The 24,795-nt window shown below is 48.1% G+C and overlaps 1 protein-coding gene across 1 annotated transcript in view; it reads right to left on the bottom strand.

Annotated features, from left to right (window-relative positions):
- PRPF40A (pre-mRNA processing factor 40A) overlaps positions 1-24,795 on the bottom strand; it is a 98,214-nt gene that overhangs the window by 43,808 nt on the left and 29,611 nt on the right. Inside the window, exons 11-18 of the mRNA XM_088462006.1 lie at positions 23,376-23,657; positions 17,317-17,425; positions 13,177-13,241; positions 12,930-13,094; positions 12,730-12,838; positions 4,048-4,198; positions 2,300-2,433; positions 2,065-2,179 (exon numbers count right to left, since the gene is read on the bottom strand). Coding sequence (XP_088318132.1) covers positions 2,065-2,179; positions 2,300-2,433; positions 4,048-4,198; positions 12,730-12,838; positions 12,930-13,094; positions 13,177-13,241; positions 17,317-17,425; positions 23,376-23,657 — 1,130 coding nt within the window. The remainder of the gene's footprint in view (positions 1-2,064; positions 2,180-2,299; positions 2,434-4,047; positions 4,199-12,729; positions 12,839-12,929; positions 13,095-13,176; positions 13,242-17,316; positions 17,426-23,375; positions 23,658-24,795) is intronic.

A 24,795-nucleotide genomic window follows, 5' to 3' on the forward strand; every position in this document is an offset into this window, starting at 1 on the left:
CATCCCGCTTGCCGCGATATTAACCCTGGTGGTCTAGTGGTCTGGCGGGGTATGCCTCCGCTGGAGGGGGGGGCCCGCCGCCACCGCTAGCGCCCCCGGTCTGTCCCCTAGACCGGGGGCATGGGACTGCATTTACAAGGAACCCGCGCACCGCCGCTAATCAGCGGTGCGCGGCTTACCTTAATCTCCCCGGCGTCTTCCGGCAGCAGTCCCGGGGGAAGCCAGAGTCCGGCTAGTACAGACTCTGGCTTCCCCCGCCGCGATCCCCAGTTCAGTGCTGGCGTCGCGGCGCCAGCAGGGAGAAGGAGCGGCAGCGTGGGCGTCTGTACAGACAGCCCAGCGCTGCTGCTCTAGAGAAAAAACTTATAGTAAAAAATAAATAAATTTAACTAAGTTCAATAAAAAATTAAAAGCTTTAGGGGGCTGCTCCTGCAGCCCACCCCGCAGGGTGACCCGACTCCGGCCGGGCACCATCTAAAACTGAGGTGCCTGTGGCTCGGGGGCGGGGTATAGGGGAGGTTGGACCCAAGTGCATCCTGGGAGCAGCTAAAAGCTTTAACTCCGTGGTGCCCGAGGATCCAGGATCCAGCTATACCCCAAGGTCACCCTGTGGACCCCTATGGACCCTGAAGTAGAAACAAATGATATCCAGATTGATACGTTTTACAACTGAGCAAACTTATACTAGGTCAAGACAGCCAGTTCCAGAAAATGTTTCTGTTCACTCAACTAGATCAGCGAGGTTTCTTGGGCAGCGCATCATGGTGTCATCCGTGAGCAGCCATGTCCGGCAGCTGCTTGGTATTCTGGCCGCACATTTGCCAGATTTCATGTTTTTGGGTTCAAAAATTCTAGTTTTGGGCTTAAACTGTTATGGTACACACTAGACGATATGTCGTCCAATGCAGCCGTATCGAACGACATGTCGGCAACATCGTCTAGTGTGTACACTCAAAGTCGCTGATGATGCATGGCCCCACGCATAGTCAGCGACATCGTCCTAATGCAGCATTGCCCCCACCATCACAATGTCGCTCCTGACATCGGCAAGTGTGTATGCCCTTGCCGATGCCGGGACTCACGCCGGGTCGGCTGGGTACACGTTGTTAAAGGTGTATTCAGCTTTACGTTCATACACAGAGTGTATCCTCCCTCAGGAACAGTGTGCCCCAGATAGGATGTAGGGGAAGAGGATTTTTCTTACTTGGATTAAACCCACCTCTTCAAATCCATCTGGGAGACAGTCCGCTCCCATTCCTGCACTCATTGTTCAGCTCTGTTGCTGACTGCATGTTTGTTCAGTGTTCTTCTGTTTATCCTGTATTTTGTATATTTGTAATGTATGAACTGGAGAGGAATTGGCGATATGAGCTTCAGTTTTCAGAAGTCAACTAGTTGCCCAACTAGTGCACCCTGACAACCCCAAATTAGCCCAGTTGAATTCACACAAACTGATAAAAAAATTGTATCTGTTTAGGAAAAGCTGCTTTGAAACTTAACTTCTTACAGCATGTGTGTGGCAGAAGCATGCTTTGGGTTGGGTACAAGATCCCGGCGGTCAGGATGCAGATGGTCAGAATACAGACAGCTCTTCTTGTCCCCCGTTCCAAAGGAAAAATATGTAATCTATGTACCGGAGCCACAATGGTATGTGCTCAGTGCTTATTGTGGGACTCTTTGACTACTATTTCTCCCACCATCCGAGGTAGAGGGGCACAAGTGGTCCCCATTGCTGTCCCTCTAACCTCGAAATAGTATACTGCTTCTGGTGTAGGAAGGTAGGGCTAGGACAGAGATACTATCCATGTATTGGAATTCTTTATAAGGTTTTGCAGTTTCATACGAACATCCAGTACGTCTGTCTCTTATCCAGGAAGGTAGGGCTAGGACACGGACCAATTCTGGTACAAACAGGAAATTGTTATATAAAAAAATTTTTTGTAACATCTAAATGTTAAAATATACACCACATACTGAAAACAATAAACACCATCAAATAAAACCCTTAAAGCAAATTATGCAGAAATACAATGTCATGTGAAATCACATATTACATATGATTACCTGGCTGACCCAGCATATTGGCAAAGCGTATGTCAGAGCTGATGGTAGGATACAACTCCATCCAGGAAGACATGGAATGCAAGTGACCATGTTCATGCAACTCATCCAGAAATATCTGTAACACAATAAAACCAGCCATTATATGCACATAAACAAGTACTGCCAAATGGCATCGTGAGCCGCCTTTACACTTAGCACAACTGATCCCTCCAGCACGGAGAACAAAATTATTAACCTGAAAAGATTCCCGGTTCTTCCGCTGCCGGCGTCTTTCCCTTAGCAAAGTCTTTTGCTTCTCTTCCTCCTCCTCTTTTTCCAAAGCACGGATATGTTCCTCAAAGCATATTAAGGCATCTTCCTTATCCATATCTGGGGGGAAATAAAAGTATATCATAAAAGCAGTTAGTATGAGTGTTTGTATGCAGCCTTAAATTGTCCTTATACCTCAGTGTTATACTTGTTAATCATTAGTATCTTCATTCCCAAGTCTACAGTATTGATGTACAAACGAATAAAAGAAATAAATGACACTATCATTTTACCATTGTTCATTTGCATATTGAGCGATACTGGAAAGCTACCAGGAACATTTGTAAAGTAGAAGTTTAATAACAACACGACCTGGCTTTGCACGGGAACAATTTTGAATTTACAGCAATAGTATTTTTTTTTTTAACTAAGGTATTTTAAGATTGCCTTGTAGACTACATTAGTTTTTCCACCTGACCTCAGTATGAAAAAATTTAGTTTTGACGCGACACGCAAAAGGGCCACGTAAAGTTGTCCATGAGAAAAACGGTCACCTCCAGCCACGTTAAGTGTCTGTCCCTGTGCTCTATGTATTGTCATGCCAAAGCAGGCTCTTACCGGGAATTGGACTCATTTGAAATAAACAAATCGGTTTTCACATAAATGAATCGCAAGAGGAAAAAAAGGGAAAAACTGAAATGATGTAACAGTAAACAGAGCTTACATCAATTTTTCTGGAGAAACCAGATAATACGTATCAATCTCTACATGGTATAAAACAAAGTCCATCGTTGTGATATATCTTTAACGGTTTAGGCAGCATAAGCAAAAGAAAGCAATTGGACGTCAGTTTTTTTGTATCACTAAAATCGTCATTGCTCGGCTCCCGTTGGTCATACAGTAATGCTACATACACCTAAATCTTCCTCGACAAATGCGCTATAGAATAGAGCAAACTACATCAAAACCCATCCAGTGGTTCTCGAAATTAGTCACAGGCGCCTACCAAGGATTTTATACGAATATAGATTAATGCTCCCCACAAATAGGGACATATCCCATGATTTATTTTAATTTTTCACTAGTTTTCAAAGCAGGGAAATTATTTAATGGAATGTACTACATAAAATAACCCTGGTCTGTATTACTAAAGTATTGGAAAAATATTCCATTGCAACTGGTTATATAAGCAGCAGCGACTATTAGATCCACGTAAGCATGGATCTAATAGTAAGGTCTAGCGCGGTAATAAAAGATTCTACAACTCCTGCAAGTTACATAGCCTGGATGTCAGGAGGAACCACCAGCAGTTATCATTGGAAGACTGTCAGTATAAAAGTACTACTGCTACTTTGAACAAACAGTGGGTTCTGTATGCAGTTTGTATACATTGCAGTACTAGGTAATGAACAGAGGCTGCCCATCACAGAAACCTCTGCAGGAAGATGGGGAGAGTGTGTGTGAATGGGTTAATTTTGCTTTCTTATTTAGCATATTTAGAGAAACATTGCAATAGTCGTTTAATCTTGGCCAGTGGTACCCGGAACTATGCTGCTAGATGATTTTTCTCTCTGGTCTTAAATTACATTTATTGGGCTAATAGGATTAAAGCTTGAACTGTTGTCACGAAGTGCAATGAAATTACAATCCATTTTCTAGTCCATCCATGTAGTTGCCGACATATTCGGGTCAGTCGACTATAAATTTTATGATATTATAAAAATGTACACATACTTTGGAGTTCTTCATCTTCAGCAAATGTAGGGTTATCCATGAGGTACTGCTGGGCTTCTGACCATGTGGTACTATAGGTTACATTTGCCATATTGTCCAATATGTTCTTCAAAGCGTCCCAGTTTCTCTTCCTCAGCTGTTTGGCTTGCTCCTGAAAAATAGCACACACAATTTATGATCAGAAAAAGCAGAGGGGCTGTCCAACATCACATCCTGTATACAGCAGTAACGATCTTATACCTTGTGGCAGAAGTACATTCACATAATGATCCCTAAAGGTCACAAGGAATGCTGGAACGCGAACACGTCATTATAAACATGCTCATTGGATGGTGTATATTGTATCACGTGGGGCCGGCTTGTTGACACACGAAAAAACACAAGAGATGTATTTCCTGACTTCAAGTCATTCCCATATTTAGAATAGTAAAATGGTGCATAGACATCTGATGAGCTTGCTGAATGTCACCTTCTCAGCAGTGTTGCTTTTACCACATGCAATGCATTAGATTCACTAACACTCACAAATGCACAATCTCCCTGTATCACACTGGTCTCAGAGTGATCATCATAACTCTGCAATCTTATTGTGCATAAATAGAAGACGACATGGTCCTGGAGGAGCTTGTGCTGATGAACTTTAGCCATTAGTGCCCCAGACCCTCCAGCACCACCTACACCCAGTGTTTCCACTGGATGAAAGAGAAAAATGCAAGTAACTATGCACCTTGGCAAACCCATGTTGACTGCAAGGACCCATTAAAATGTCCACAGATATTTAGATTTGGGAGCGGTGTGTTCAAACTCAAATCTAAATTGCAGAATAAAAATAAAGCTGTTCAATATTTGTGGGCTAACATGCAAAAGCAGCCAGTATTTAACCTGCATACAAAAGCAATAAATTTGCACCCCTTGCATTACAACATGGTTTGTTCAGGTGCACAGTTATGGTGCATACACACGGTCAGATTTTTCCTTCAGATCTGAACGATAACGATTTAAAAATCGGTCAGTCGTTCATATCTGAAGGAAAATCTGACATATCTGACATGCCTGAACAATGGACGATGAACGATGCGCGTTCCTGTTTGTCAGAAAACGAAATCTGACATCTGATGTGTTTGCAGTCAGACTTGGACGATTCCATTCATTTTAATGCAGTCAAAAATCGTTCAATCGTTCATCTGACAAATCTGACCGTGTGTATGTTCCATTACTTGCTTATTACAGACTCAAACAATGTTTCAAATGCTTGTGGAAACCAAGCTAATTGCAGTTGCAGGTAGCATGTATAGCAGGGGTCTTCAACCTTGGCCCTCCAGCTGCTGTGGAACTATACATCCCAGCATGCACTGCCACCTTTTTGATATAACAGCATGCTAAAACTATGGCAGTGCATGTTGGGATGTGTAGTTCCACAGCAGCTGGAGGGCCAAGGTTGAAGACCCCTGTTTCATAGGAAAGAGTAACCTCTTTTCATGCAATGCATTAGATTCACTAACCCTCACAAATGCACAATCTTCCTGTATCACACTGGTCTCAGAGTGATCATCATAATTCTGCAATCTTATTGTGCATAAATAGAACAAGACATGGTCCCTCCTCCCAACTACGTAGAAAATAGCTTTGTGGTGGCCCTGCCTTAGTACCAAGTGGCAGTAGGAATGTGGATCGAAGGGCTGTCCATCAATGGTTACCATCAGTAATTACCATCGATGTCACTAAGCCATCTATGTTTGCACCACTTGATGGCCACCGCTGGTTGTAAGGCACGGATGGCCCCGCGGGCCATTCAAAATAAGCTCCGTGCCAACCACTGGATCTCTGCCATCAATGGCAAAACCATTGTCAAACCATAGTTAACCAATGATGTATGATAATATCTATAACCATCCATTATTGCCATAGGCTAAGTGTGCTGTATTAGTGTTAATTCTAGGTCTGGCGCTGGGCATGGAGCCAGAATGTAAAAACAAGAGATATGGTAAGAACTTACCTTTGTTATCTCTGTTTCTACGAAGTCCATAGGGTCCACAGGGTTGACCTTGGGGTATAGCTGGATCTGGATCCATGGGCACCACGCAGTTAAAGCTTTAGCTGCTCCCAGGATGCACTTGGGTCCGTCCTCCTCTATACCCCGCCCCCGGCCACAGCACCTCAGTTGGTAAGCAGCCAAGGCCGGAGGAGGAGACTAAACAGAGAGAAGGAAGACTGGAACACACAAGAAACCATACTCACAGAAATGGGAGACGGAAAACCGGTGACCAGCCACACAGCCCATTTGAAGCCAGGTGCGTCAGGGCGGGCGCCCTGTGGACCCTATGGACTTCGTAGAAACAGAGATAACAAAGGTAAGTTCTTACCATATCTCTTATTTTCTACTTCAGGGTCCATAGGGGGTCCACAGGGTTGACCTTGGGGATGTCCCAAAGCAGTACAACTAAGGGCGGGGACGCTCCTGTGCTGAAAGGAGTACCCGGCGCCCAAAGGATGCATCCTGAGAGGCAAAGGTGTCAAACGCATAGAACCTCAAAAACGTTTGAATTGAAGACCAAGTGGCCGCCTTACACAGCTGAACAGCAGAAGCGCCACGTCTAGCAGCCCAAGAGGGACCCACAGAACGAGTGGAATGAGCCTTAACAGAGGCTGGCACAGGTAAGCCCTCCCTGTGCATAAGCCTCACAAATAACGGAACGAAGCCAACGGGCTAACGTTTGTTTGTTGGCAGGCCAACCCCTCTTGTGAAAACCAAAGAGGATAAACAAGGAATCAGACTTCCTAACCGAAGCCGTCCGGTCTACATAAATTCTAAGCGCCCGGACCACATCTAAGGAAGTCTCACCAGCTGAAAGATCAGGGGACTGAAAAGCTGGCACAACAAGTTCCTGATTAATATGGAACTTCGAGACCACTTTGGGCAAAAACTCAGGACGAGTGCGGAGCACCGCTCTGTCCTGGTGAAAAATCAGGAAAGGAGGGCGACAGGAAAGCGCCCCCAATTCAGATACCCTCCTGGCCGAAGCAATTGCCAGGAGAAAAACCGTCTTAAATGTCAGCCACTTGAGCTCCACCGCCTCAAGAGGCTCAAACGGAGGACCCTGCAGGACCCGTAGCACCACCGCCAAGTCCCAAGGAGCCACAGGAGGCACAAAGGGAGGCTGGATCCTGAGAACACCTTGGAAAAAGGTGTGAACGTCTGGTAGTATTGCAATCCGCCGTTGAAACCACACGGACAAGGCGGACACATGAACCTTCAGAGATGCAAGGCGTAAGCAGAGATCCAATCCTGACTGAAGAAATTCCAAGATCCTAGAAACTCGGAACACCTGAGGATCATAATGTCTGGACTCACACCACTGAAAGTAAGTGTGCCACACTCTGTGATAAATCCGTGCTGAAGCAGGCTTGCGTGCCCTGAGCATGGTACCAATAACCGAACTGGAGAAGCCCCGAGACCTCAAGACGGCTGTCTCAAGAGCCACGCCGTCAAAGACAGCCGACCCAGATCCGGGTAAAGGCAGGGCCCCTGAGACAACAGGTCCCGACGCTGAGGAAGAAGGTACGGAGCGTCGATGGAGAGGCTCCTGAGATCGGAGTACCAAGGACGTCTGGGCCACGCCGGAGCTACCAGCACGAGCATGCCGCCGTCCTGCTTGAATTTCCGCAGAACCCGAGGAAGCAGGGATATCGGAGGAAACAGATACGCCAGGTGAAACGTCCATTTCACCGACAGCGCGTCTACCAGACTTGCACCTGCGTCTCTTGTCCTTGACCCGTAAACGGGCAACTTGTGATTGTGACGGGAGGCCATCAAGTCCAGCTCCGGCAGTCCCCACCTGTCCACGAGTAGCTGAAACACCTCTGGGTGAAGCGACCATTCCCCGGGATGCACGTCGTGACGGCTGAGGAAGTCCGCCTCCCAATTGAGGACTCCGGGGATGAAGACCGCCGAGATCGCTGGAATGTGACCCTCCGCCCAAGTCAGGATACGAGACACCTCCGACATCGCTGCCTGACTGCGAGTTCCGCCTTGGTGATTGATATACGCCACCGTGGTTGCGTTGTCGGACTGCACCTGTACCGCCCTTCCGTGAAGAGCGGGGCCGGACGACTGCAGGGCCCTGTATACTGCCCGCAGTTCCAGGATGTTGATGGGGAGAAGTGCTTCTTCCGCTGACCAACGACCCTGAAGCGACAAAGAGCCGGTCACTGCCCCCCAACCCCGGAGACTGGCATCCGTCGTGAGCAGGACCCAGTCCGGGATCCAAAATGGGCGCCCCTCGACCAGATGAGCTGTCTGAAGCCACCAAGCCAAAGATAGCCGAACGTCCGGAGACAACACCAGCACCTGAGAGCGGATCCGGTGAGGTAACCCGTTCCATTCTGATAGAATCAGCCCCTGCAGGGGCCGGGAATGGAACTGGGCAAATTCCACCATGTCGAATGTCGACACCATGGACCCCAGAACTCTCATAGCCGAATGGACCGACAGGCGGCAACGGCTCAGGCAACTGCGTATCCGCAGCTGTAGGGAGGCGACCTTCTCCGGAGTCAGGAAGATCCTTTGCTGACGCGAATCCAGCAGGGCTCCCAAATGAACCATCCGCTGTGATGGAATCAGGGAGGACTTTTTCCAATTTATCAACCACCCGTGTGCTTGCAGGCAAGCGATCGTCAGGTGGAGATGTTGAAGCAGTACCTCCGGGGAGCTCGCCAGCAACAGGAGGTCGTCCAGGTACGGCAGCAGCCGTACATTCTGGTTCCGAAGATGTGCGGCCATGACCGCCATAATCTTCGTGAACACCCTCGGTGCCGTGGAGAGACCAAAGGGTAGCGCCCGGAACTGATAGTGGTGTTGAAGGATAGCGAACCTCAGATACCGCTGATGTGAAGATGCTATCGGAACATGGAGGTAGGCGTCCTGGATGTCCAGGGACACCATGTAATCCCCCGGTTCCATCGCCAGAATGATGGAACGTAACGTTTCCATCCTGAACTTGGGAACTCTGAGGAATTTGTTCAGAGACTTCAAGTTGAGGATAGGGCGATGAGAACCATTGGGTTTCTGCACCAGAAACAGAGACGAATAATACCCCGTCCCTCGTTGTGATAGAGGAACGGGAACAATGACCCCTGCTTTCAGCAAGGACTCTATAGCCTCCTGAACCTGTAACGCCTTGGTCTTGTCCTGAGAAGGACTTGTGCAGAAAAACTGGTGGGGTGGTCTGTGCCGAAAAGACAGGGCGTACCCCTGGGAGACCACTTCTCGAACCCAGGCATCCGTGGTGGTATTGTGCCAGCACTGGGCAAATAGAAGAAGTCGGCCTCCCACTCTGAGGTCCCCCAGAGGGAGGCCCGTCCCATCAGGCCGCAGGTTTATCTTCCTGCTTGGAAGAAGGGCGCCGAGCACTCCAGGCTTGCTTCTTGGGTTTAGAGGCCGTCTTACTCGCAGACTGTCTCGGGAAGGACTGACCTTTCGCCTTACCCTGAACCCGAAAGGAACGAAAAGCCGAACTCCGAACCTTAGCAGGCAGTGCCGCCGAAGGGAGGAAGGCCGACTTGGATTTAGCCAGGGTGTCCACTATTTTGTCCAAGTCCGGACCAAATAGTAATTCCCCATTGAAAGGTAAGGCCTCCAGACCTTTCTTTGAATCAGAGTCCGCTCTCCAGGACCGCAACCATAAGGATCGGCGGGCAGACACCGCTGCAGCCGATACCCGCGAGGTCAGCAGACTAGCATCTAAAGAAGCTTCTCCAATGTAAGAAGCAGCGTCCCTCATTTGCCCCAACAACGCCCGCTGGACATCCGGAGCGTCGTCCGGGAAGGTATCTTCCAATGCATTGGCCCACCCCTCAATGGCCTTGGCCACCCAGGAGATGGCCATGGACGGTCGGGCCACCGCCCCGGAGAGGGAGTAAATAGACTTTAAGCAAGTCTCAACTTTCCTGTCCGTGGGATCCTTCAGCGAGGATATCGACGGTAATGGTAAGGTGGCGCCCCGAGTTAAACGGGTGACATGGGAATCCACCGCCGGTGGAGTTTCCCATTTTTTACAATGTGCCTCAGGGAAGGGGTAATTAGAAGCCAACCGCTTCTGAGGAAGGAATCTCTTACTGGGCGCCTGCCAAGCTACCGCCATATGATCCGTCAACTGATCCGACAGGGGAAACACCGCAGAAGCCACCTTAGTTTTTTTGAAACTAGGAAACTTCGACTTAGGAACCGGTGCCTCATCCTCTATAAGAAGAATAGCTCGCACCGCCCTAACTAGTGCTCGCACATTAATGGACGACTTGGTATCCATTTCCTGGACCGAGGCGTCCGAGTCAGTGTCATCAGGGACCTCCCCATCATCTGAGGAACCCTCTGAGTCCGATACCTGAGCAGCCCGTGTCATAAGTGGGCGTTTTGAAATCCTAGAAGGCATGTCAGTCTGCAACATTGACTGAAAAGCTGAAGAAGCGGCCGCCAAATTTTGCACGGAGTTGGAGAGCACATCCACCCAGGGTGGAGGAGTCACCATAGGGGCCTGAAAAGGTACCACAGGCTGCTGCGGCACAGGGGAAGCCTGTATATACATAGGCAACCCCGCATAGGGACCCACCGACTGAGACCCAGGAGGACTCCGCAATAACTGCGGGACACCCAGGGAATGGGGGATGGTCGGCTGGGACAACGACCTACTAGGGAGAGCAGTCGGGACCGACAGACGGTCCGCAATAGACACCAGCACTTGAGAAAACATCGCCCACGGTGGTTCCTGCGCCAGAGAAGGTCTGGATGGGCCAGGAGCCACCTGGCATCGACTACACAGGCCATCCTGTGACAAATCCTCCTTATCCACTCCTGCAGAACAGCGTCCGCAGGAGGCCAACACCGGAGCCACTGAGCGCTCAACCTCCTCGTCTGACATGACAGAATATATTATATATCTGGCACCAGGGTAGAAGTAAAACGCACTCACCGGTGTGCTGAACAACAGCCCACAATATGGCACTGAGTAGCACACAACTGTATGTGACGGACCTCACAAATACGTGATCTATATAAGTGAGGTCAGTAGAAACGCCCCTCCCCCACACACCTGTAGGGCTTGTAGGAGAAGTAAAGGGATAGGTATAAGCTGACAGTAAGTAGAAAATAAGCACAGACAGGCAGCACTAGCAAAAGTCACATACCATGCAGGAAGATATACTCACTGCACCTTTCCACTACAATCAACCTGCCCAGATTCAGTGTCTGGGAGGGCTATAGTGCTGTGTACGCTGTCCTTAATCAGGGGAGAGGTACACAGGGGGACCGGTCCGCGTGCTCCCTGAAGATCTGCGCTGCCACTGTGAGAAAATGGCCGCTGGAGACCTCAGAGGAGGAGTGGCCGAGTAGCTGCAGTTCAGCGACGCCAGACTCCGTGCTGAAAGTCGCGCTGAGCTGAGGGGAGGAGCCGCTGACAGGGAAGGCTTCCTCCCCTGGCTAGCATATTAACCCCAGGGCTTGCCGGCATCCCGCTTGCCATATATCCCTGGTGGTCTAGTGGTCCCACGGGTTATTCCTCCTCAGAGGGGGAGCCCGCCGCCACCGCTAGCGGCCCCCGGTCTGTCCCCTAGGACCGGGGGCAAAGGACTGCATCTGCAGGCAAAACCCGCGAGCCGCCGCTAATCGGCGACTCGCGGCTTACCTTGTCCCCGGCGACTCCGGCAGCAGTCCAGGGAGGGACCCAGAGTCCGGCTAGTACGGACTCTGGCCTCCCGCCGCGATCCCCAGTGCAGTACTGGCGTCGCGGCGCCAGCGGGGAAGGAGAGCGGCAGCGTGGGCGTCTGCATAGACAGCCCGTCGCTGCCACACTAGAGCCTCTGTTTTAAAATAAAAATCTAACAGGCTCTTTTTTTTTTTTTTTAAATAAAAATAGAAAGATTTTGGGGGCTGCTCCTGCAGCCCCCCTGCGCAGGTGACCCGACTCCGGCCGGGCACCAACTCAAACTGAGGTGCTGTGGCCGGGGGCGGGGTATAGAGGAGGACGGACCCAAGTGCATCCTGGGAGCAGCTAAAGCTTTAACTGCGTGGTGCCCATGGATCCAGATCCAGCTATACCCCAAGGTCAACCCTGTGGACCCCCTATGGACCCTGAAGTAGAAAAGGGCATTGTCGCACGCGTAGCCAAAAATGAGGCATGGCCACAAGAAAAGGGGGCCTCCTTTTTGTCACTTTTGTCAGCACTTATGGACATGCTGGGCTGCCCCTAAGCGCTCCCCTCACTGTGAATAGATGGCGTGCACCTGGCATCTATTTACTGGAGGCAAACGATGCACTGCAATGTTTGTCCTCCCCCCGCGGGACACTGCAGCCCACGGGTTGGGACAGCACCCAGAAGGCTGTTTCAGCAGGGCATCGGCAATTAGGACAAGGCGCATTTTGCAGTTTTGAAAATCAGGCAGGGTGCAGTGCCTACTGTATTACATGAAGACTGTCTGTCCAGAGCGGAACGGAAGTTTTCTATTCAGATCTACTGAGTAGGACTGGCCATCAAAGTTGCTGCTTTGACACATACACCATGGTCCAGCTCCCAGCAGAATGTAACAGAATTCTCAAAACACAGACTCCTTTAAGCAGACATTTTAATGCGGTACAGTCATCTCTTCCTATGCAACAGTACAAAACAGCCTCATTTACAAGGTTCACCCTACCTTTTCTTTCTTCGCAAGATAGAACAAAACGTCTTCATAAATCTCAAGGCGGTCACGCTCAGAAATTGCATTCCAGACCTCTAACTCGTTGTACATTTGCTCGGCTTTTCTGGTTAACGAAGAAAATGGATGAATGAATTTTGTAAAAAATTAAACTGCATCGCAAACAAAACAAATGCCATTTGGATTAATAACCTTACTTGTATCTGGTAGTGGATGTCATCCTTTCGTGATTTTCCAGGAACCTCTGATAAGCCTCCTTTGCTTCCTTATATTTCAATCTGGCATCCTCTTTTTCTTCTTTTTCTGTCTGGACCTTGTAAGCATTAAACGCTTGTTTTTTCTCACTTAACTTAGCCAAGGCACTATGGAGATAGACTGTGTGACACATCCAGCAACTGACAACCTGCCACAATGGGCTCATATCAGACTCTATAGCAAGATTACCTGTATCGGGGATCATTAATGATCATTTTCATGGCTTGCTCCCAAGAAGCAGTGGACGGCACACGCTAGAACGAGAATAAGGAAATCACTCATCACACAACTGTTTAGCTCAGAGCACGACAATACCCGATCGTTAGGTCAACCAAGATTTTAGTCTTAGAGACTAGGTTTTACAAGAGCCAGACATACTACTAATAAAGGCAGTTTACAAAAAAAAAAGAAGAAAAGATGATTACATGAGTAGGCAGGGCTTGCTGGTCATAAAAGAGAAGTGTGTGTCTGATACATTCAGTGTGGCTCCACCTCCTCCGTTTTGCCCGTGAGATGCCGCCAAGTGGGTGGGCGGCCCGAGTCCTGCCCTTCTCACTGCTGTTGCAGCACAGTAAGGGAGGAGTGCGATTGCCCCAGGGGAACTGGACACTACCTGTCCCAGAGCAGGAGCAGCTTGTTGATTCCGCAAAGGAGAGTCATTATAATAGAATATGATGAACAGTAACAGTTTGTCTGTTGAAATAGCTTTACACACAGTGAGTGTTGGATCCTCATATAGGTCCTCTAATGAGCTCAAAGACTGGCTGCCTTCACCATTTTGTCTGCACCCAGCTGCTTAATTTTCTACACCAACACCCTCCTCTAATGTTATTACCATGGCTGGGTTACTACTCTTCTCCAGCTTCTTCTGGTTGTCTCTCTGATCAAATGGTAGCATAAAAGTTCCAGGAGCTACAGATCTTGTTTAAAGGTTATAGCTTGCCCATATATGAAACTGCTGTTTACTAGTTCTGACATTTTGGCTAGTACCTCAGAAGCCTGTGGAATTATGGTCAGAGATGCGTCATGCCCAAAGACAACGGGGTCAATTCAATTAAGCACAGCTTAGTCGCGGGGACTAGCAAGTGTGGCTATAAGCTACACTTAAGCTACCGCCAGACTTACAAATTTTTATTTATAGCCCCTATTGGGCTGTGTTAAAAAATCCGTGAGTCCATTTTTAGATCGGGCCAAGGGCGAATTCAGCTACTTTTGACGACATTTCTACGCCGCTGCAATGGCAACCTTGCTACTAATTTAATTGGCCTCATAGTGTGGCATGATTACTACCCCACCAGGCTCACTGGGGACAGGATTAGATCTTGGGGTGGACTAGAGACTTCAACTTTTAAAGCAGGGGATGGCATAAACACTGCTCTGTCTCCAGTCTCACAGCTGGCAGCCCCAGGTTCGCTGATTGCTTTTTTAGTTTTCTCTCTTGCGTTTGGAGTAGGTTCCTCACTATACAAGGACATTGCCGACTTAGCATTCCCATTCTTCAAGACCTCAGGATCCTTCTCACTTTCAGGATCTGACAGGGGCTTCACAGGCTAAGGTAGTGGTTCCCAAACTTATGTGAATCTCGGCATCCTACAGTATCAGCATTGTTTTCACGGCACCCCTAAGCCAAAAGTTTGTTAATGAGAAATAAAAAAATAAAAAAAAGTAGTAAAGTAAAGTAAATTGTGCTGACCTGTCATCCATCGGTGCAGTAATGTGGTGGTGGACAGGTTTGCACTTCTGTTTGTCCATATATTTACATTACATTGACCATAAATAATTTGATTTTGTGCTGTACCACCAACCTGAGGCACCTCTGAAAGTGTCCCAAGGCGCACAATTTGGGAATGAAAGGAACTGAAGCTGTAATCTGCTGCATACTATGACTTGGTTCTACTGCGTGGCATAATATGAATTGGAGGCAGGTATGGGCATGTGGCAGAATCAGATGACCATTGAAGGGCAATGTGTGGTGGTCTGATGCCACGTGAGGAGGTTGAGGGGCATTAAATGTACATGTATGGTGGTCTAAATAAGTTCATATATATTTTGGTCTGAAAGATGGTCTGACTCCTAAACTTTTAAGCTGGCTCCTTGATTTTACAGAAATTTGTCAAGCCCTGGTTTAGCTGCACAACTTCTTTCAGTCAAAATATATGGGGTTTAGTGTTTAACGATGTGCAGGTTACATAGAAGTATCTGCAGACTATGCATGATGGCTAAATATAAGCAAAAGGAAAAAAAAATAAAAAATGGATCAGTATCCACATCTTTAAATAACAGTTGTACTTATGCAACATGTTTATAGCTTAATAATATTTGGATTAGCATAGGAGTCTAAACAACAGGATTTTTACACTTGCCATCTAAACTTTTCTCTGAATTGATTGGTGATGCTTGGAACCTTGGGTTATACGGGCTCATCCGAGAATATGGCTACATTGTGTAAAACTTCTTAACTCCTTCCCCCACTAGGAACTCAATTTTAAGTTTAAGTTCCAAATACAGAACAAACATGAATGAAACACAGAAAACATTTAATTTATTTAAAATGGAAAAAACTAAAACATCAAAGGATTGTGCCTATTGTGCTCCAGAGAAAAAAGGGTTTTATGCAAGTATAAAGATCCCATTTTCTATTACATCCTCTTGGGAACATCCTAAAGCTGCTCTTACAGGTAACACTCCAACAACTTTGGAAGCAAAAATATTGAATATGTAATGACTATGTAAACAGAGGACCAGGTGGCTGCCAGATACAGCTATTCGGCAGTGCTCCATGCCATCAACCAGGTAGAATATGCATTAACATTTCATGTTTTCCCTGCCTCAATGCAAGCCTGGCAAATTATTGAATACATTTATCTACAATACACTGCATATATATAGCATGATGCCTCTTGTGGGAATCATAAAGACCAAAAGGTCATAAATATTGCCAACTATAGGTCCGCAGAGCCCTGATAGCATTCAAGGGATCAAAAGACTTGCCAAGGACTAAAGTTGGAATCACAATGTTAAAAATTTAAGTGGAGCCTGGTTACCCCCTGAAAGGAAGGTTTAGTTGGAGCTCTGTAGAACTATCCAAAGAAAAGAGGTCTTCCACATAGCCTAAGCTTGTATTCAATCCTCAAAAGGCGGGTGGACAAACAAAACCCCACAAATTCTGACAAACTCCAAGCATTGATTAGGTAAGAATGGGCGGCCATCAGTCAGTATGTCGCCCAGAAGTTGATTGACAGCATGCCAGGATGAATTGCAGAGGTCTTGAAAAAGAAGGGTCAACACTGCAAATATTCACTCTTTGCAGAAACTTAATGTAATTGTCAATAAAAGCCTTTGACACTTATGAAATGCTTGTAATGTTACTTCAGTATACCATAGTAACATCTGTCAAAAAGGTCTAAAAACACTGAAGCAGCAACCTTTGTGAAAACCAATACTTGTGTCATTCTCAAAACTTTTGCCCATGGCTGTACACTCCAGGTTTTAAAGATGGTTAAATCAAATTGACTAAAGTGCTAATTAAGTCACATGTGCTCAAGAATGGATATCCTTTAAACCAGGACTGTAATGGCAGAATTTTGAAACATTTGCTCTAACAGAAAAGCGGTAGTAAGATTTTTCTTCTCACACTAGGGGGTTTATTCCCATATGTTTTGCTATTAAGAGCCTCACACTCTGAAATTTCAGGCTCAAACAAGTTGGGGAAGTGACAGAAAAGCCGCCACAAATCAGGAGAGAAGTCTGAAATCCGACTTTCTAGCATTAAAGATGGTCCAGACCACAATCGGAGAACTCAGGCTCTGCGCACCACTGACTATACACCCCAATGTCACCCAGGAATGAAGGATAAATAGTTTGCTAGATTATCTAAAATGCATAGTTTCAACAGACACAAAGACATAATTATGTATAGATAAAATACTACCATTTATGAAATTGAGCTCATGGTACAAAAGGAGCTGTATGTCAAAGCAACCCATCAAATGTTTCCCTTCAGTTGTAAACTAGAGAGGAAAAACGACTCTCAGAAGCACATTTGGTTACCAGTCGTATTTGTCACCAGTCCTTATACATGTCCTTTATATAATTTTGCAGTTACCCATGTAGCTTTGACCCTTAGCTTTAACTGACCTGTTACAAATGCTGCACACAACAAAATCCACTATCATTATAGTATAGTCTAAATCCTAGGCCATCTAGGGAATACGGAGCTCAGATATAGGAGGTGTTCTCTGCCAGTATGCCAATTCCTATGAAACATTCAAATTTCTCGTATGCACATAAACTGCAGCATCCATGAAAAGCAAGAAAAAAATTAAATACCTTTTCTTTAAGGAGTTCTTTAAATGCCTGTTTGGCTTCTTCCTTTGTATTCCAAGTATAAGTTTTCTTGGGAACCTTTTCTTCTTCGTTCTCCTCTACTGAAGCAGAGCTAAAGAGGCAGATATAAGATTTGTAAGCAAATAAATATTTAAATACGATTTAGAATTTAATATTTCTACTTCAGGGTCCATAGGGGGTCCACAGGGTTGACCTTGGGGTATAGGTTGGGAACCAAATCCGGGCACCACGCAGTTAAAGCTTTTAGCTCCCAGGATGCACTTGGGTCCACTCTCCCTATAACCCCGCCCCCCAGCCAGAGGCACCTCAGTTTAAGTTGGTGCCCGGCCGGAGTCGGGTCACCGTTACTGCAGGGGGGCTGCTTAGCAGCCGCTCAGCTTAAAAGAGTTTTATTTTATTATTTTTTTACTACTCTTCAGAGCGGCAGCATCAGACTGTCCAATGGACGTCTGAGCTGCCGCTCCTACACCCCGCCGGCGCTGCGACGCCAGTACAGATCTGGGGATCGCAGCGGGACCCCAGAGTCTGTACTAGCCGGGCTCTGGAGGAATCCCTGGGCTGCTGCCGGATCGACGGGGACAGGTAAGTCGCGTGGTCACCGCTTGCGGTGACCCGCGTGTACATGCAGCCTTATGCCTCCGGTCTCTGGGGACAGACCGGAGGCGCTAGCGGTGGCGGCGGGCTCCCCCTCCATGGAGGCATACCCCGCGTGTCCACAGCCCACCAGGGATTATAGCGGCAGCGGGAGCCGGCATCCCGGGGGGTTAATTGCTAGCCAGGGGAGGAAGCCTTCCCTGTCTAGCGGCTCCTCCCCTCAGCTCAGCGCGCCTTTCAATACTACAGTCTGGCGTCGCTGAGCTGCTTCCTCCGCGGGCCACGCTTCTTCTGAGGTCTCCAGCGGCCATTTTCTCTCTGTGGTGCTGCAGAACTCTTAGGATGTCAGTGAGCCCAGTCCCCCTGCGTACCTGGCCATTTTGGGTGAGTGTACACAGCGCTATAGCCTTCCCAGACACTGAATCTGGGCAGTTGAATGTAGCGACATTGTGCAGTATATTATATGTCATGCTTATGTATGTATATATATTTTTCTGCATTGTATGTGACTTATGCTAGTGCTGACTGTCTGCTTTTTCTCTCACCTGTCAGTGTATATCTATCCCTTTTCTTTATCTGCCCTAATACAGGTGTACCTGGGGTGGTTCTGAGACCTCACATATATATATTTGTTAATATCTGTGAGGTTTGTCACATACTGTTGCGTGCTGCACGTTGCCATATTTTAGATGGAACTGTGAGTTGCGTACGCTGATAATGGGTTCCTGCAGCTAATCTTAGCGTCAGTCAGGACCGGTATGGCGCTGCTTAATATTTCCGTCAAGATAGTCAGATATATCTGACCAGGAGATTGCACACGATACTGCACCCATTATTGCTATCCTGCAAGTCATAGCCTGCAGGAATTAGTGCGGAGGATTTTAACTCAGAAAGGTTTACGTATGCGGCACCATCTGGTGCCGGGCCCCTTGCACGACCCCCTTAAAGGGCGTTGTTTCTCAGGATCCTCTCCTTTGAGGATCGCCGGGCGGGCCCCATTGTCGTCACTCGCTGGGAGTTACTTCACCATACTGCCCTTTTGAACTCGGGGTATCTCGCAATTTCTTGCAATTTACCCGTGTCACAGACTATCGCTCCCTGCCGGGGTTTTTCACAGTACATGAATTACCTCCGATACCACATCGGTCTGTCATTCCCCTTGCAGGGATTACCACAACGGCCACCCTGGTGGATGTCGTTTTATACGAAATACTAATTGGCGTGATATACGCCCTGTGGTTACTGACCAGTGGCTCTGCCGTGAACTGGATGGTATATTCGGCTCTTTCCCTCTCACATGGGGGGGAGCCGATCTCAAGTATTATTATCCCTGCTTTGGGGCTGGTAGCCAGGCTCATTCTGGATATAGAGAATGTCGATCCTGCACCAGTATCATACATCTCCCGTTTTCTGCCCAGCGGGTGGATCTCATAGCGGGAGTCTGGCTGTCCCCAGATACGAGGAGTCACAAAGGCCTCCTGTTTCCCATTCCCTGAGGGTCCTCACAAGTAATGGAAATCCCCTTCTGGGATGGATTTGTATGTTAATCATCGGGTTACGGGCATTAATACGCCTCCCATCCCGGCCTGGACGAATTTTACGGATCCGTAGGTGGTAACTTTGCCTGAAATCAATGTACTCAAGTTTTCAGGGCCTGTTGCCCGTCCTACCATGGCCATCGCATGGTGATGCTTTTGTGACGTTTTTCCCCTCCAACACGTCTGAGGTTCAAATATCTTTTTGCCGCTCACAAAATATGCAGTGGTCATATGTGGGATTACCTCATGGGATGCCGGTCTTCTAACTTTCAGGGTTTCGGCGGCGTCTGTATCCGCCGCAGTACCCTATGGCTGCGTTATGGGAAAGCAGAGGTGCACACTCCTTCCAGGGGGAAGTTCTTGTTTGGTCCTGACCTTGACAAGATCGTTGCATCATTGGCAGTATCACTAATGGGGAGATACCGTCTTTAGCTACTCCCACTACATTCGGACTAACTCTGTTAAGTCTTTTTGTCCTCAGGGTCAGCCTAAAGGCCTGTTTTTTCCTAGGCTGTCGGCCTCCACGGGGGCCACCGTATCCAGTACCGAGTAGTCCTGGACTTCCGGACGACCCTGTTTCTACACCTGAGGATATACCCTCAGCCTGACGGGACAGGTCTACATCTGGGGAATTTCCAGAGTGAGGTACTGATTCTCAACGGCCTCTCATTGCTCATGCAGCCTCCTCACAGGCATTGTTACACGGGCCCTTCTTCAGAACTGATCAGGGCCTTACAATCCCAGAAAGCTATACAGTCTTTGTGGTAAGCAGAGCTATTTCGGCCAACCTCACTATCTCAGTGAGGGACTGGTTGTTCTACTTTCTTTTTGGGGCGGTGACCGACTGGTCCTCCTTTGCCTATACTCTGTCTCAAATCCCTGAATCAGATTCCAACGGTGCCTTGACTCAGGTGGAATCGTCCATGCTCCATCATCCGATGTTTGGAACCTGGGGATTTTATGGTATATCCGAGTATTCAGGATACGTACCTACGGGTACATACAGAGCCCTCTCATCAGCATGGGTTCAGGTTTGCTGTGCCACAGCAACACTTGTAAGTTTCGGGCTCTGCCTTTTGGGGCTGTCCTCAACTCCACCGGGGTTTACCAGCTTTATGGATTTTCTGACAGTTCACCTGTTCAGTGTATCCGAATGCTCCTTTCTCTGGACGGTCTCCTACTTTTAGCAGGATCACCAAGGTACTTTACCGCCAGGTCAGGATAACCGGGGCTTCTTCTCGTCACAGAAAAGTCCTCCCTGCATCCCTCACAGGGTTTTCTTCATCTGGGAGCACTGCTGGATTCTCAGAATCTGAGAATTTTTCTGGCGTAAGACAAGATCTCCACTCTTCAACTTCGAGTGTGCGGATATCTACGCAGTCGACATATGTCATTACTCTTTGTGATGCGCGGTCTACCAGAGTGTCTACCTTTTGGTAGGGTGGAATGTGCTCAGTTCCATTCCAGGCCTTGCCATAATTGACTCCCCTCCAGATGGATCGAGTTTTTTCCATCGGATCGCTGTTCGAACCATGATACTTTCTACGGAGGCGAGTTGGTCTCTGTCCGGGTGGCTATGGCCATCTCGTCCAGGGTGTTCTTTGCTAAAGACAGTGTCTGGTCCGCATTCATTTTGGGGCAGTTGGACGTCTGTCGCTTCTGCCCTGCCACTTAACTTGTTGATACTTTAAGCTGTCTTGGACTTTCACTCTGGCCTAACCCATTTGTCACGGTTAACCTGAATAGGTTCAGTCCGACAGTGTCACAACAGTGGCTTCCATCTAGGCAACACTGGTAGTTGGGTGGCAATGTTAGGAATGTCACCCATTCTGACATAGTCCAAGGGTCTTCTCCTGGCCAACTCTGCGGTGTTTATTCCCGGAGCTCTCCATTGGGAAGCGGGCTTCCTCAGCCGTCACGGCGTGCATCCCGGGGACTAGTCTCTTCTCCAAGAGAGGTTTCAACTCCTGGTGAGCAGAGGGGGCCTCCCTGAGGGGATTGATCCCCATGGCCTTCTGACTCGATCACACATTACCGGTGTTACAGTCCAGCTCTAGGAGTACTGAAGCTACCTTCAGTGACTCTTTGTCAGTGAAGTGGTCCTTCCACTTTGTGTACCTGTGTCCTCCGGTCTCCCTTCTTCCTCGAGGTCTTCGGAAGTTTAATTCGAGACGGAGGGGCTTTCCTTCTGGGGGCTCCAGGTCGTCCCAGACATCACTGGTACTAAGATTTTCGGAGTCTCCTCCTCGATGCTCCGTTCCTACTGCTTCACTATCTGGACCTGTTGTCTCAGGGTCCTTGTTTTTCCCTGGATCTGGATCGCTTGTCTTTAACTGCGCCCCTACTGTGGTCCTCGGGCTTCCCTGGCTCTGTCTTCATTGAGATGTTTAGAGCAGATAGGCCAGACTTTGCTGGGATCTGCCACGGACTGTGGCATACATAATTCTTATGGTATCGTACCTGTCGATACGATCCTCCGGTGTCCAGGATTTCCAGATATTCTGGCATTCCTTCCAGCTGGCTTGGGTTTCACCCTTGGCCTGGCCTTCCTGACAGTGCGGATCTCTACACTGTCGGTATGGTTAAGATATGGAATTGCTCCGCTCTGATATCCAGTTCATCCTTTGGAGTGTTTTCTGGATTATGTTTCCACTTGTCCTCCCTAGGGACTCCTGGGGAGTTAGTAGTGGTTCTTTGTTCCCTCCGGGGACAGTCAATGGAACCGCTGCTGGTTGTGATAGCCATTACATGGTCTATTGTTTAAGCTCTCTCTCTCTCTCTCAGGGTGTTTAAATCAACCAGGAGAGTGTCTGAATGGGGAGCGTTCTCATGTGGCTCCCTCTTCTGGAGGGCATCATGTCAGGGTGTGAGTTGCTCTCGCCCTGTGTTTCTTCTTAAAGTGGTTTTTAGGTTCCATATTATTCTGGAACTTATGGTATGGCCATTCAGTTCCCAGTCCTCTCGGCTGTTGTGGCCTCATGGACTGTGGTCCGGCCTCTTTGGCTTTATGTGATCCGTTCAAGTTCCTTATGGTAAGCGGACTCCTTATTGGTGGTCTGCGGTTTCTGGTTTTAACAGGAAACGATGGCCGGCCTATAATGAAATGTTGACTGGATGGCCTCGTATGTCTTCCTCAGGGGCCTACCCATGGGTGGGCATTTCTGTCGTTAAGGCTTGTTTTTTTCTCGGGCCGTGTAACCCTCGTGGGCGGCTCGTCGTGGCGCCTCGGCTGTTTTGCCTTACTAGGTGTCCACGTGGTCTTCTGTCCATACCTTTTTAAGGTTCTAGGCATTGGTTTCCTTTGCCTCTCAGGATGCTTCCTTTTTGGCGACGGATTCTCCTCTCAGCACAGGAGCGTCCCCACCCTTGGTTGAACTGCTTTGGGACATCCCCAAGGTCAACCCTGTGGACCCCCTATGGACCCTGAAGTAGAAAACAAGAGATATGGTAAGAACTTACCTTTGTTATCTCTGTTTCTACGAAGTCCATAGGGTCCACAGGGCGCCCGCCCTGACGCACCTGGCTTCATATGGGCTGTGTTACTGGTCACCGGCTTCCCGTCTCCTTTTCTGTGAGTATGGTTCTAGAGTGTTCCAGTTTTCTCTCTCTTTTTCTCTCCTCCTCCGGCCTTTGGCTACTTACAATCTGAGGTGCCTCTGGCTGGGGGGCGGGGTTATAGGGAGAGTGGACCCAAGTGCATCCTGGGAGCTAAAAGCTTTAACTGCGTGGTGCCCGGATTTGGTTCCCAACCTATACCCCAAGGTCAACCCTGTGGACCCTATGGACTTCGTAGAAACAGAGATAACAAAGGTAAGTTCTTACCATATCTCTTGTTTTTATGATACTAGAGACTTTAACCACCAGAAAAAAGGAGCACATTTGTAAAGTGCCACACAAGTGTATACTTACTCTGCCATAACCTCCTGCTTGGAGGAGTCTTCCACTAGACCGCTGCTGCTAACTTCTGGGTCCTTGTCTTGAATAGAAGAGGACACGGAATGGATTTGCTCCTCTCCAGAGTCGTTGACCATGTTTTCAGAGTCTAGGGCAGGAGTTGTAGGAGTGGACATAATAAACTCTGGTTCGGCAGCTGTTGATATAGGTGTAGGTGTGGGGATGTTGATCACCTCTGCAACCGGAGCCACATGAACAGGCGCTGCAACGGGAGCAGAAGCAGTGGTGTCTGGAACACTGCAAGACAAACACCACATTAACTAAGCACAATTTTAACACAGGAGCTGCAAATATCCCTTTCACTGTAGGTTAGTATCAAGAACTGAACCACTGATTCACGAACTGCAACTTATACTTTGCAGCATTCTGCTGCAGCTTTTCAGCAGTTTAAGGTTCCTGCTGTGATTAAGGCTGGGTACACACTAGACAACCAGCAATCTTGCCGATTGTTGGGGCGATTTACCTTTGCCCCGGACCATGCAAGATTGCAGGTACACACTAGTAAGATTTAATGTACCCCTTAATTAAACTGCAGAGCCCCGCATGCGATATCATGTGATTGGCGGTGCAGTACAGCCACACGATAGAGTGCGCAATTGTGGGTACATATTAGACGATCGACCCTCAAAACGACGTGTCGGACGCTATATATAGTCTAATGTGTACCCAGCCGAAGGCTAAAACAGGATTTTGGTGCTTACCGATAAATGCCTTTCTCCGATTCCACAGGGGACACTGGAGTCTCAGTACAGTTGGGTATAGATGTGGGATAACCGGCAGCTGGCACTTTAATAAATGTGAATAGTAGCTAGCTCTCCCCCTCTATACCCCCCTACAGGTCAGTCTTAAGAAACTGTGCCCGAGGAGAGATGGAAAATAGAATAAAAGAGAAGAGGAGCAAGAACATACAAGCAAATATGCTAACAAATCTAGCAGACTTTGAAGAAAAACGACTGTCCAAACCAGGAAGAATAATAACCAATGCAGGTGGAACAGCGCCGGGTGGGCGTCCAGTGTCCCCTGTGGAATTGGAGAAAGGGACTCATCAGTAAGTACCAAAATCCTGTGGTCGCCTTCATCCACGAGGGGGCACTGGAGTCTCAGTACAGTGGGGATGTCCCAGAGCTCACATCCTGGACGGGAGAGCGCTGAGAACCTTGCAAAACAGCATGGTCATACTGTGAAGCAGATGCTGCAAACGCTTCAAAACGGTAAAACATTGCAAAAATAGGCCGGCCTGACCAAGTGGCCGCCCGACAAAGCTGGGTCAGGGAAACACCGCGGGCACCCGCCCAGAAAGGACCCACCGAGCACGTAGAATGTGCTGTGATTTAAGTAGGAGGTTGTTTTGATGCAGCCGTATAGGCTTGTCTGA

The sequence above is a fragment of the Taudactylus pleione genome, unplaced genomic scaffold, assembly GCF_031769625.1.
Source record: "Taudactylus pleione unplaced genomic scaffold, aTauple2 ptg001137l, whole genome shotgun sequence".
Classification (NCBI taxonomy): domain Eukaryota; kingdom Metazoa; phylum Chordata; class Amphibia; order Anura; family Myobatrachidae; genus Taudactylus; species Taudactylus pleione.